General features: G+C 35.4%; 1 protein-coding gene across 1 annotated transcript in view; it reads left to right on the forward strand.

The window, feature by feature from the left end:
• Positions 1–6,467, forward strand: part of AGO3 (argonaute RISC catalytic component 3) — a 101,385-nt gene extending 94,918 nt beyond the window's left edge. The window contains exons 18-20 of the mRNA XM_090269103.1: positions 3,987–4,186; positions 4,728–5,181; positions 6,304–6,467. Coding sequence (XP_090125229.1) covers positions 3,987–4,186; positions 4,728–4,836 — 309 coding nt within the window. The 3' untranslated portion in view covers positions 4,837–5,181; positions 6,304–6,467. The remainder of the gene's footprint in view (positions 1–3,986; positions 4,187–4,727; positions 5,182–6,303) is intronic.
• The last annotated feature ends 8,275 nt before the right edge of the window (positions 6,468–14,742 follow it).

The following is a 14,742-nucleotide window of genomic DNA, read 5'->3' on the forward strand; positions in this document are numbered from 1 at the left end:
ATCTGCATTCTTATATCCGATCCTCTTTCCAATCAATGTACATTTTCATGGAGGGTAGTTAAAAATAAAGTTAAAAGGACCTTCTAGAGATAAAATATGTATTACTGAAGTACATATTTAAGCTTAATGTTTCCCTCCATGTATCCCAAGGAACACTACTGCTGTGACTTTTTAATAAATACCACAGAGGAAAAGATTCTCTGTTCAAATCAATTTTGAAGCCCTGGCTGGTGTGGCTCAGTGGATTGAGTGACTACCTGTGAACCGAAGGTCGCTGGTTCGATTCCCAGTCAGGGCACATTCTTGAGTTGTGGACCAGGTCCCCAGTTGGGGTTGCACAAGAGGCAACCACACATCGGTGTTTCTCTCCCTCTCTTTCTCCTTCTCTATAAATAAATAAAGTAGTTAAAAAAAAGAAAAGAGGAAGAAATTTTGAAAATGCTGGTTAAACAAGATTATTTTTACTTTGGAGTTTCTGGATACCACTGATAGTGCAAATGCACAAGACAGGATTATTTCCCAAAAACTTTAGTTCTCTCTCTCTCTCTTTTTTTTTTTTTTTTTTGTTTAAATATGTTTTATTGATTATGCTGTTACAGTTGTCCCAATTTCTTTTCCCTCAGCTCCCCTCCACCCAGTGACCCCCCCTCCCTCCTATTGCTCCCCTCCCTTAGTCCATGCCCATTGGTTGTGCATATAGTTCTTCTCAACATCTTCCTGTCTACTCCACTCCCTCCTGCTGTGCTTCTTAATTCCTGCATCATCTCCCTCCCTCTCCTTCCTTCCCCCTCCCCGCTGACCTCCCCGCAATATGTTCCCTATACCTATAATTCTCTTTCCGTTCTCCTTGCTTACTTAGTTTGCCTTTATTTTGATTCCCTAGCTTCTGCTGTTGGTTGTTGTGATACAGTTTTCATTTTAATGTTCATAGTTTTGATCCTCCTTCTTCTATACAAGTCCCTTTAACATTTCATATAACAGTGGTTTGGATCTGATGAACTCCTTCAGTTTTACTTTGTCCTGGACGCACTTTCTCTGCCCTTCTATTCTGAATGACAGCTTCGCTGGATAGAGTAATCTTGGTTGTAGGTTTTTTATTTTCATTACTTTGAATATTTCTTGCCAGTCCCTTCTTGCCTGCAGAGTCTCCTTTGAGAAATCAGCTGATGGTCTAATTGGGACCCCTTTGTACACAATTCTCTTCTTTCTTGCTGCTTTTAAGATTCTCTCTTTATCCTTAATTTTTGACATTTTGATTATAATGTGTCTTGGTGTGGTCTCCCTGAGTCCAGTTTATTTGGAACTGTCTGTGCTTCCTGGACCTATAAGTCTATTTCCTTCCCCAAGTTAGGGAAGTTCTGCTTCATTATTTTTTCACATAATTTTTCAATTTCTAGTTCTTTTTCTTCACCTTCTGGCAACCCTGTAATTCGGATGTTCACTCACTCGTAGTTGTCCCAGAGGTTTCTGAGCTTTTCCTCATTTTCCTCACCTTTTTGTTTCCTCTTTCTGCACTGGTTGACTGTTTGTTCCTTCCCTATGTTCCACTTTGTTGGTTTTCCTTCCCTCGCCACTTGTTTCATATGTGTTTTCATTCATTTCAGCAGGACTAGTCTTCATTCCTTCCCTGTCTTAAGTCTGGCTGTTATTTCTGTAAGCTGTCTTATAACTATAGCTCTGAACTGAGCCTCAGAAAGGTTATCTATCTGTTCATCTGTTAATTCATGTATTTGCTTTCTGGTCAGCTGTGTGATTGGAATCTCTATCATTATCCCTGCCATCCTGGCAGTTTTTTGCTTCCTGGGCGGGGCTGTCACACATACGCTATAGGGAGCAGAGCCCCATGCACTCATCACTACCAGGCCACCCTTCTCACCGCTCTGTGGTGCTTTGTGTGGGGGTGGGGGTCCAAGATGGATTCCTGCCATTTACTCTCCCCTGAGAGACCGGGAGCCTCCCACTCTATCCCCACGCCCTCTGGGCCTCACAGTCCGAAGCAATGGGGGTCTGCCTTCCCCGGCATTGGAATCATGAGCTGACGGGTTTGGTCTGCAGGTAGGGGTGCTCCCCAGGTGCTTCTTGCCTCCCCTTAAATACAGGTGTCTGGGCTTACCACAGTCCCATCATTGGTCACCGCTGCCAGCACAGCTTGACCTCTCCGCCCCGGCTTCGCCCCTCCTACCCGTCCGGACAAGCAGCACTTGTTTATAACTTCATACGTTGGAATTCCATGTAGCTTTATTGTCTGGAACTTCTGGTTATTTCTGGTTTTGCGGTAGTTGTATTCCTTCTTAGTTGTGGAGGGAGACAGAGCGTGTCAGTCTAGGTCTCCATCTTGGCCGGAAAAACTTTAGTTCTCTTTATACCCTAATTTCTGATAGTTTTATTTATATATTATCTGTCTCATCTCTGGAATGTGTCTCTTATTAATTCTGTGTGGCTCTCACCTGATACAGGATATGGCGTATAGTGAGTGTTTAATAAATATTGAATGTGTGTGAATGGACAATATACTATATAGGCATTATAAACATAAGTTGGGGAGGTAGATTTGACAGTAATTTGAATTTTATCCCCAAAATCTTACAGTGTTTCACAAATAAATATTTGTTAAAGTAATATTTCTCCTTTACTCCTTTACCACTGCCATTTCCTTAGTTCATACTTTCATTATCTCACACCAGAATTAATGCAACAGCCTCCTAACTGCTGCCTTTGCTTTCAGTCTCTTCCTATTTCTGATCCATCCTCCATGTTATTACTGACGTTAATTTTATAAAACCCCAATCTCACCACACCTAACTAATAATTCTCCTGTTAAAAAAAAAACAAACTGCAGTGCTTTTTCTGCCATCTACAGGTGAAAATCCAAATTCCTAAACATGCCATTCATTCAGTCTGATTCCAAATTTTCTTTTCAGTGTCATCTTTTTCCCCTCATGTACCATACTTTGTTCACACAGGTCTATTAGCCATCCCCCAAATACGCCATGAAACGTTATGCCCCATGCTTTTGTTAAGGTGGTTCCTTCTCTAGTGTCTCCTCACCCTAACCTTCCCCAAAAAGCCAAACCTCACTCATTCCCCACTTGGTGAAGAACCAAGGCTTACTTCCGCAATTACTTCCCTTGGTATTCTCTTACAGGACTAAGTGCCAGCACTATTATAGCCGCTTATTAGTTGTTTTGTAATTGTAGATGTTCTGTCTCCTCTAGTCCTCTATAAATTTTGTTTAAATAAAAAACAAACATACAGGAAATCTTTGACTTTGTTTTTCTTTGAGTCCCTATTATCTAACATAGTAACTAATACATAGGAGCTCAAGTAAATGTTGGTGTTTTTATTATGGTAAAATATACATAACATGCAACTTATTATTTTAACCGTTTTTAAATGTACATTAAGTACATTCACATTGTTATGCAGCCATATCGTCATCTAGCTTAAGAATGTTTTCATCCTCCCCAACACTCTGTCCCCATTAAACACTAACTCCCCAAACCCTCCTTCCCCAGCCCCACCATTCCACTTTTCTATCTCTATGAATTTGACTACTCCAGGTACCTTATATCAATGAATCATATATTTGTCTTTCTGTAACTGGTTTATTTCATTTACCATAATGTCATCAAGGTTCATCCATCTTGTAGTATTTATCACACTTTTCTTCCTGAGTAATATTCCATTGTATGTATATACCGCATATTGTTTATCCATTCATTAATCAATGGATACTTGGGTTACTTCCACTTATTGGCTATTGTGAGTAATGCTGCTTTGAACATAGGTGTGCAAATATCTGTTCAAGTCCCTGCTTTCACTTTTTTTGGATGTATACCCAGAATCAAACTAATTTTTTTAAGCAATTATTAAATTAGAATGTTTTGCTAATGTAAAAAAACTGCCTTTTTATATAACTTAGTCTGTACTGCATATTTATTTTGAAGTTTAGAAATCAGCAGAATATGTCATTGCCTTTTCTATAGGGTACCAGCCGTCCTTCACACTATCATGTTTTATGGGATGATAACTGCTTTACTGCAGATGAACTTCAGCTCCTAACTTACCAGCTCTGCCACACTTATGTGCGCTGTACACGTTCTGTTTCTATACCTGCACCAGCATACTATGCTCACCTGGTGGCGTTCAGAGCCAGATATCATCTCGTAGACAAGGAACATGACAGGTAATATAAAAGTATAGCAAAACAGATTTTTACCTGAATTCACGTGTGGCCTGCATGTTAGGACTTTCTTGGGGAATTTCTTTGTTTCCATGTAAGTATGTGCCTTTCTGTTTACCATAAAGAACTGCCATTTAGAATTAAAGTTGCATGACCTATTAGAGGAGTCAGCAATCCATGTGAAAAACAATGACAGAACTGACTGCTTGAAATTGGGGTTCCCATTAAAACATGCAATCTAGGCTTATTAGTAATAGAATGACATAGTAATTTACTTGCTCTGCCAAATTAACTCAAGGGAGAAATTATTGATAATATAAGTGATATATACCAACAGAATTATAGGATATCTTGAATTTGCTTCAGGTGAGAGAAGTAAAGTTGGCCTTGAGTTAATTATTGAAGCTGGGTGTTAGACATGTAGATCATTATACCTGCCTCTGTTTTTTAAAATAATTTTGAAATTTTCTACAGCAAATAATATTTTTCAGAATTACTACATCAGAATAGTTTGTTTGTGTGTTCATTGCCAATTCTCTTACAGTGCTGAAGGAAGTCACGTTTCAGGACAGAGCAATGGGCGAGATCCACAAGCTCTTGCCAAGGCTGTACAGATTCACCAAGATACCTTACGCACAATGTACTTTGCTTAAAAAATCCGAGAATATTCTCTGAGAGGAAGAACTGAAAGATGAATTGACATACAACGTATGTTTCCAGTGGAGTCTGTTGAGTGGGGATGCCTCCAGCCATACAGAAACCAACACTGTGGGGACCAGGGTCTGATTTTTATGTTGATACAAGGAAGATTGTTTACTTCATCAAGGAACACAGCACCATTATGCAATATGAAACCAGCCAACTGCTTTTTTGTGCGGTCTCCTGCAGGAAGTATCGCCATTGTTTTGTTTTCACTTTCTTGTAGTCTAACCCTTCTAATGCCTTTACCTCAAGTTGCTTGGCAGCACAACTATCTTTGCAAAAAAAGTAAAGAAAAGGTAAATGATGATTTAAAGAAAACACACCTACACGAATAATCACTGATTGTTCATAATTATGTGTGCAAAAAAATTAATGTGCATTTGTGTATTCTTGTAAAAAGTATCTGTATACTTTTAAGTACATACATGTATACTTCATATTCATATATATCTAGAGCTACATTGATAATAGATATATATGTTCTTTGTATATATTTTACAGTTCATTCCATTGGGAAATTTCTTTCCTTTTATTATCCTCTCACCACCACTTTTATTTCTCACTCTACCTCCCCTGCCTCATCACTTACATTTATTTTTCCTTAATGCTACCGGTGACTTTCAAATGTTCATGTATCTGATTCATTTGAATATGAAGCATGGCAAAGTAGACTTATTTTTATTTTGCACACCCACTCCTGTCTCTTGTCTGATACACAATACTGAGTCCTCAACTCTTGATATTGCTTTCTTAAAAAGCAAAAATATTTTGTGTGTGTGTGTGTTTGTGTGTGTGTATGTATGTTTTCGTGAGAGTCTTGTGTCTGCCCCCTCCTCTGAATTTACATTTGCCATTTGTGCAATGTAAGCCGTAGCAACCTATTCATTTTTCCTTTAGTGAGTTTGTTAGAGCTTCTGTAAATATAAAACCTTGTCAGAAGTTACAGCTCTTTCTCTCTAAAATTGATATTTATTCTAAAGCTTACTGTTTATATGGGATATACATGGAAATCCCTTAAAGGATTTTTTAAAGGGTAACTATTTTAAATGATTAGAACTCTGTAGGGTTGAGACCTCTGAAATTGGAGAGAGAGAAGAGAGAAAGAAGGAGTTGAGGTTTTTTTGTTTGTTTGTTTTTGCTAGTTTACTTGCTCTCTCATACCTTAATGTGATTTTCATATATATATTTTTATATATGTGTGTGTGTATATAAACATATATGTATGTATTTTGAAGTATAGCTTCCTTTTCTTTTATATTTATTAGAATAGTGATTTAATGATTATAGAACTGTATTGACAACATCTTTTATAGAAATATAATCATGTTTATTTTAAGAACTGATGACCTGTTTTTGCTCTTTCCGTGCAATAAGCAGTTTTAAAGGAAAGCTGTGTCTGTTTGATATCTCTACCACAGATGGTGTTGGAAACGGGCACTTCCATGATTTTAAAAGAGCAAAGTGATACAGCCTTAATTTCAGAAGGAAAGTTTTTTTAATTTTCAAGCCTAAAGCATGTCTGACCTTGAATATTAAAAATAAAGTTGAACTTTGACTTAAGAAATGACCATGAATAGAGTAAAATTTAGAAGTTATTTAAATTCTTTGAAAATAAATCATGTTTATTGAAGAATCATACTGGTTAGGTGCCCATTTTCATTTACTAAAATGAATCAGGAAAACGTGATATTTTTAAAAATATTTTTGCTGATTTGTCACCAGTGTAACTTTCCTTTTAAAATTAGTGTTATGGTGACAAAGGAAGTTAAGACTTTGATTATTTTAAATGAGTTAAATCACTGAAATGTGGGGAAAAGTTTTGCAAAATCGTGTTTTATTGATTTCACTTTAATATATTAAAGAATACTATAAAGCTGTCAAACCAAGTTCACCAGTAACATTGAATTCAGGGGAGCTTTGCACTTTGTAACTCATGAAAATTGCATTTTAATATTCTTTTGCACTGGTTCAGAGTATAGCTATTAAGATTGTTTCCAGTGGGCATTGTTGTTAACCTTTCAAAATTTCATCTGTTCATGAAAACGAATGGATTAACTCTGTAGTTTCTCTCTTACCTGTAATCCACTCTTACTGCCAGTTTACTGTATTTTGAGCCTAAAATCTGAGCCCATGTCCTCCAACAGTTATGAAATCTTTTGTCCCTCTGTCAGAAAACTAAGAAAGTACTGTATTTTGTATGTTTATTATATTGAAGTGTCTGAAATGCAATTTACAATACTGTTTCAAAGCTCTTTACATGAGGTAATATTTGTATAGTACAGTATATACATTTTTTTTCTTCCAACCCTACCCCTTTCTCCTCCAAAAAAATCCTGTAAAGCATGTATTTTTTTACACTGAAATTTCACTGAATATAGTAGTCAGGAACATGGGCGAGAGAAGAAAATTGTGTATTCTAGATGGTAAAAACCTGTTTGCTGTGTGCTGCTCAGTATGAGTACAACATCTTCCTCTATCAGTGGGAGTTACACAGATCCATGTGGGAAACTTTAGGGCCCAGGGAAGAACTGTAGATACCCTTTCCCTGTTTACTGTTTTCCCTAATTTTCTTTCTGTTGCTTCGTTTCACATGCACTAGAGTGAAGCCCATAATTTAAATCTATTTGGAAGGACTTTTACAAAAGAAAAAAAATATTTTTAAAATATAAAGCTTTACCTTTGAAGTGAGTTCTTTTTTAGGGTTTCTTACAGTTTTAACATTATTAGTTTAAGGTTGGTTAACTTGAAAGAGTATGTATAGTATACTTCTATTTTGCTTACTAACAAATTAGTATGTCACACTTACAAGAAACGCTGTACTTAGAGTTTTAAGATAAAAGACTTAAGAGGCAAATACTTCTTGAATTTTGTTTTATTATTGCACTTCTGGTGTAGAATTCATGATCTTTTTTATTTTTTAAAAAAGGTTGTTCTGAATGTAATGGCCATGAAACTCAACAGTGACCTTTCTGTTCCTGCCCTTGCTCACTAACTATATAATGAATGCTAAATTTTGGTCTGCTGTTTTCTGTGATGTACAATATAAGAGTGACTTTAAAATGTCAGTCTCAGCAACTGGTAAAATTGATTTCAAGAGAGAAATTAGTGTTGAAAGTATCAACACTAACAGATTGGATGTATTTTACTGTATTTGCATAATTTTCATGCAAAGAAGAGTTGGGAGTTCAGTGTATATCCTGGATAGCAAATGAGTCTGTGTAAAGTGCTGATATATGTTATTATATTATAGTCTCAAGTTACTGGCATTGAGGACCATACATTTATAATACTATAGCTGCTATATTTATTTAAGTAGAGTCTGACAGTTACTACACCAAACAATAAGGAGATCAGCAGGATTCAAGGCTAGTGTTAGAACCCCCTCTTTTTTCCCTAAATGATATTAAGAACATGAAATATCAAGGTAACAAAGGGTGCTTCCATTTAGTTTCAATTTAATATGGGGATACTCTTTATTTGTTTTATAAATATGGGTTTTTACTTTTAGCAGTTTTGAAAAGGGGTACCTCAGCCTCCTCAGAACTGGTTTTGGTATATTTTCACAGAAGTAAAGATGCCCTTTATTTCTTAATATTTTACCTCTTGCCCTGGCCAGGTAACTCAGTTGGTTGGATGCACCAGGGTTGCAACTTCAATCCCTAGTGGGTGCATGTTCAGGAATCAACCAGCGAATGCATGAATGAGTGGAACAGCCAATCTCTCTCTCTCTCTCTCTCTCTCTCTCTCCCCCTCCCTCTCTCTCTGTCTCTGTCTCTGTCTCTCTCGCTCTCGCTCTCTCTCTCTCTCTCTCTCCCTCTCTCCCTCTCTCCCTCCCACACACACACCCCAAAAATCAATAAATAAAATTTAAAAATATATATATTTTATCTTTTAACAAGTTTCTCAGAAAAAAAAAATATTCTTCTATGGAAATCTTTCTGTTTGTAACCTGTTAATTTATTTCTCTTCCTAGAAGAGAGTCTAGAAGGATTCTAGTAGGAATGTATTGGGTGTTTTGGAAGGCACATGGTAAAGATTCATCTCTGCTGTCTAGCATAGGGACTCCTGGCCTTCTAACTTACTATACTAGTTTTCCAAACAAGGTTCTCTGATGGCCCACCACTGCCTAACGTTTACTTACATATTTATATTAAAATGGGTATTAGTGTGATAGACCTTGTGACAGACTTAGTGATGACAGACTTGAGGTGTATCTAGAGAAATAAAAGCTGGGTTGCCATTCAGTAGAAATGGCTTTCAGAGGATCTCTGTGTTTTAAGTAAAAGGTGAACACTCAGAGTGCCAGTAATATACATCGGAAGTAATTAGATAGATTATAGGGCAGGAATTGTTTGAGGAATTTGGTGGGTGTTTTCAGAGGTTAACAGGAATTTACCAGGGCTGGTGGTTTTTATGAAATCGATGAAGCCAGCCACTTGGTTTTAGCTAGGATATTTTGTAGTCTTACTCTTTCAAATTCAATAGTAATCTTTTGCCAACAAGCTCAGCTGACAGTTCAGCATAATTTTTATTCAATATCGTAAAACCTGACTTAAGTATTTGCTTAACTCATCATCTTAGATGTTCTGTTGAATACTTTTAAAGATAGGTTGCCCCAAACAGTAACTTGCTACTTAAATTACCTTTTATGTCTCTCTTTACTTTCCTCTGTTCCTCATTCAGTATGTTTCTTGTTTTATAAAAGACTTTTGCCTTTAAACAAATGATCTTTTATGAGTTATCGGTCAGGCTTCATTGGCTTGACATCTTTTTTTTGGCTTTTTTATCCCTATGAAGTTTCAATCCTTTTCATTCTTTTTGAGAATTCATGGATGATTTAAAGCTACAATCATGATAGTTGGGAGACTTTATATCGAGGCTGGCGGTGTAACTGACTCGAGTCAGTCTTTGTTTTCTTGTTTCTGTCCCATTCGATCATATGAAGCACTTTTGTGATTCTGTAGGAGTCAAAAAATAAGCAAAGGAAAATGGGTAAAATCAGTACTATAGAAATGTGAAAGTGAGAATTTTCTCCAAAAAATCTTGTTTTTAAAAAAGTTCCTGTTTATACTAAGCACATTCTTGATCAGCAGCATATTAAAAATGATAGAGTGATTAATGAAACCTGAGCTGACTCCCAGAAGAAATAAAATCTCTCCCTTCTCCTCCTCCTTTTCTTCTCTTCCCTGCTGTTTTTCCTTCCCTTCCCTTGTTTTCCCTTCTCTCTCTTTCTCACTCTCTCCCTCTCCTTCTCTCCCTCCATATATATATAGTCACAAAAGGAAAATATTTTTACTTTTTCCTACTTTTAAAAATGGTACATTTCAGCTTATAATTTTCCATGTCAGTCACAATAGTTTATTTTAAGATACAGTGGTCAAGGCTTATACTACTAATTGAATTTTATTTCTTTACCCATCAAAGATAGTGCTCTAGGTTTTTACATTGTTGATTAAGCCTCAAGAATCTTGCTCTTACAGTGTGGAAGTTCAAAGTTCTAATTAAGATTAAAGGTAGATAATAAATTTAATATGAATGCTTGCGATTTATCAATGAGGAATCTGTTGAAGCATCAGGTAACAAGTAGTGTTGCAAAATGAAGACTGTCCAATCATACATCCAGACATTGGCCTCGTTTCTTTTTGGAATCAATGTCTGAGATAACCAAAATCAAATGTATCTAGGGTCTCAGTAAAGCAGATATTCTTGGGGTGGATGCAGAATTAATTTTTTTAATCATTTTTTTAAAGCAAGGAGGTTCTTAGAAAGTGCCTTTTCAGAAGATGGTGCTATAGATTTTTATTTTTCAAATAGCATGAGGCTAAAACTTTAAAAAATAAAGTTATTCTAGAACTCCAAGAGTATGACAGTTACATATAAATAATGTTATTTGTTGTCCTGAATCTGGTCCAAGGGGGTGAAGTAAAGGTTTTATTCAGTAAAGTAACTAGGTGAATGCTCACCAAATATATTTTGTAAGTTTGAATACAAAAATTTTAATGCTTTCAGTTCTCAGCTGTGTTGAAGGTAATCTAAAAGGCACATAGAACAGCAAATTTGCTTTAACTTTTTAACAAGAGTATGGGTAAAGGAGCAAGTACTCAGAGGGAAAAGAATTATATGTCATAGGAGGCTACCTGTTTTTTTTTGTCTCCCAGCATAGACTGACCCTTTTATAAATTAAATAATTTTTGTTAAAAAAGACTGCTTATAAAGGGAGAGCCAAGTCATCATGGAAATCAACTTAAGAGAATGATTATGTCTCTATTTAGGGAAGTTTCTTTCTTAGCAAGAAATATTTTAAATTATTCTTTTTTTCTAGCATGGGGAAACTATGAAAAATGATGACAGCGCATCTGAAAGAGTATGATCAGCTCATTAGATATAGAACATGCAAAATTGAGCAAAAGTAAGGATAATAGCAGGACCATTCATACTTATTAGAAATTTAGTTTTCTACCAGAAAGCAGTTTTTCCCCGGACGAGGAAACAGTAAATAGCAGCAAGTGATCCCTAACCAGTTCTTGCTTGTGAATTTGGCGAGCATTCTTCAAAAAAAGAGTAGACTAAAAAAATAAAATAAAATAAAAAAACAGCACACCTCAGTAACCTTGTATGCTGCGTTATGTAATAATGATAGTAAAATTATATTGTTTGTTTGGAGTGTACTATGTCTGTCTGCAAATATAAATGCACATTAAACTTTTTCATTTTTATAATGTCTTAATAGCAATTATGAGTTTATTTTTTTAATATTAATTTTTCTATTGTGATGTTTATATTTATTGGCAATTTGTGTGAAACTTTTATATTTTGCTTAGATGTTGATTTTAAGGTATTTTATTTTTATAGATATTTCTAGCTTTTCCTCCTTTGTAATATTAGCAAAGATTAAGGTGGGATGTTAATATACCAACCAAAACTACTAATTCTATAAAGTCTAGAGTTTGGATTTTTACCAATAAACCATTAACACTATTTTCTAACTTAGAATATTCAATGGTGTTTATATAGTGGGCATTAAAAACAGTCTTTAGGCAGGTTTCTAAATGTGGAGGATAGGTGGGGCTTTTCTATAAGTTAGATTTCTTTCCCTTAAGTAGCAAACCAACACTAATGGATTGGATTTATTGTACCTGATCTGCAGTTTTGGGACAACTTGTCAGATAAATGAGTATTACATTTCTTTTTTTAACTTCAGCTGCATCGAAACCGCTTAAATGATTATATCTTCCAGCATTAGAATTATGATACCATTTTTACGGGCCTGGAAAACAAATAGCAAATGATCCAAGTCCTTGATAATTGACTTTGAAATGGGGTTTTTTCCCCATAATTATATTACATGGAAGATTTGCTACCCTGATCTTTTCCCTAGCATGTTTTAAAGTTGATTCAATCCTAAGGATCAATGAAGAAACAGAGTTTTAAGTGACTAGGGGAAGCTAAGGATAAAGACTAATTAATTTAGCATTTCAGTTAATTAAAAATTTAATGAAGTAATAATTTATTAATGTGAATTAATTGAAAAGCAGTGACGAACTTTATTATAGAATATTAATTTCAAGCATATATAGTCACTCCACTTTCATAGTGAACAGATCAAGCTTATTTTTGTTGCCAACTTAACTTTTTATAAAGGTACATGAAAAAAGGTGAATTATTTTAAGCAGGTAAAATACTTCCATTGTGTTTTTACACTGTGAATTTGCTTGGTAAGCCTTTTTTTTTTTTTTTTTTTTCTGTACAAGATTAGAAGATAAATATTACCCCATCCTCAGAGTTTTAAATTCTAAATCATTAGGGCTCAGTGTATGGCATTTGCTGTATTGTAATCTATTCTTCCACTGAGAAGGGGGTAAATAAAGTATCAAGTAATTGGGAAAATGTTATTTTTATATTATGTAAAATTTTGCAATTTAAAGTGGGTCAGCATGAGATTTCATATACACATTAGCCATATTGTTTTTCTTTGCATTTTTGCCAGTTAGAGTAGTTTTTATATACTAATCAAAGCTACTTCCTTCACCCCTGTCCCCAGAGATGAAGTTTGGTACTCTGATTATAGCAATTTGTTGCTACTAAGTAAAAGCTAAATATGTTTCAAGTAGCCAGATATGGTTTTGTTACAAGTTATGCTCCCTCTTAAGGATATTTACTGTGTTTATAACTTTAATAGTTTTATTCATTATGTTTCAGCATTGTCCTAGCATGACAAGGCATCTAACTGTAGACCAACATTTTTAAGGCAATCTTGAGTAGAAATAGTCCTTTATTTATTTATTTATTTTTCCTTCTGAAAGCTTATAAGAACCTGACACATAGAGCTTATTTTGCTCTTTTAGCTTTTTGGTTCCATAAATCAAGGCACCTGGCATCAGTACTGAGTTACTTCAATGAACGACTGTGTGACTTGTTCATGCTTATAGTCCACTTCTTCAGAAAGAAATGGTTGTGCATTAAGTAATAGTTCACCCCCAGGAAGAAACATCATGAACAGTCTTATATGAGCAGAAAACAGATGGGAGTGTTGGTCATTAGACCTTTGCTTTTGTTTCATTATTTCCAAAAATTGACTGTATGCACACCTGTAATTTTATGTTTTGAATTTAAGAGGCCACACCAGAGAGGGAGATCACTCTGGTATTTAATGCCTAAATCTTTCTATCTTACTTCGTGGATTTAGTTGGAAGGACAAACAAACAAACCCCTTAATCTGGCCCTTTAATAATATTTTCAGCACAAAAGAAGGAAAGACTCTTTCTACAAAGATGTTGCGTATGTGACTATATTTTAAGAACCTATGAAAACAGGATGTCTTTGTAAAGAAATGAACGAGTGAGATTGTGAGAGTATGTAGCGAGGAGGGAAACGAGGAAAAGGTTTCTTGGTTAGGATCCTTGAATAGAAACCTTACAATTGTTTAATATTCATCAAGTTCTCACAACCACATTGTGAAAGTTATTTGAACGTGCAGAAGAGACCTAAGAAGACTGCCTCTGTGACCCAGTTTTACTTCATGTTGTCCCAGGTGTAAAGCTGCATCTATTCTCATTAAATTTGAGACATCTTGGAAGTTGCTTCTGAATTGTAATACAGAAATTAAATGAAGTATTTATCCTTAAACAGGCATTGCCATCAACATGGCTTCTTCAGCTTTCCCCTTTACATAGAATACACCAAGCAGGGCATTTCTAGACAACGTAGTTTTTCCTGTAACAAAAATGTTTTTAGTGAAAGGTATTGGAAAAGCACTGATAGGCTGTAACGAAGGAAGGATTTTGCCTTGCATAGACCGTCCAACCACGTAAATGGATTCAGTTTGGTCCCAGGGAGTTTAACAAGAATCTTTGTTTTTGTTGTGGCTTTTTTTTTTTTTTTTTTTTTGTCATAGCTATAGACTTGGCTTTCCAGTGGTAATTAGTTGCAAGTATCTCCCTATTTCACAGAAAGTGATTGATCTCTGAGTATTTATGATAACCCCGCAAATGTGCATGAGCTCTTTCTAATTCAAAAGCCAGGAATGGCAAGCACTAACTGAAATCTTTCATAGTTTATTCTTATAAGATTCTTTTAAAAGTTTTACAGGAGCTTTCTTATTTCTTAACCCAGGGTACAACACTTTTCTCTTTAAAGAAAAGAAAAGAAAAATGGGATTTAGAAACAGTGTATATAGAATTCTCCTGTGAGTACATAATGAAGTCTTAATACTTGAGGAAAGAGGATAATGTGCCACAAGTTACAGCTTGAGAGACTGAGCACTTTCTTATGTTCAGGTTCTCAAGTTTTTCCTTTGCCATACCATTCTTTTATTTACTTGCAGGCCATCCTATTTCTATTTACTTGCGGGCCATCCT

Source organism: Furipterus horrens, unplaced genomic scaffold, assembly GCF_987537825.1.
Source record: "Furipterus horrens unplaced genomic scaffold, mFurHor1.1.pri manual_scaffold_3, whole genome shotgun sequence".
Lineage (NCBI taxonomy): Eukaryota > Metazoa > Chordata > Mammalia > Chiroptera > Furipteridae > Furipterus > Furipterus horrens.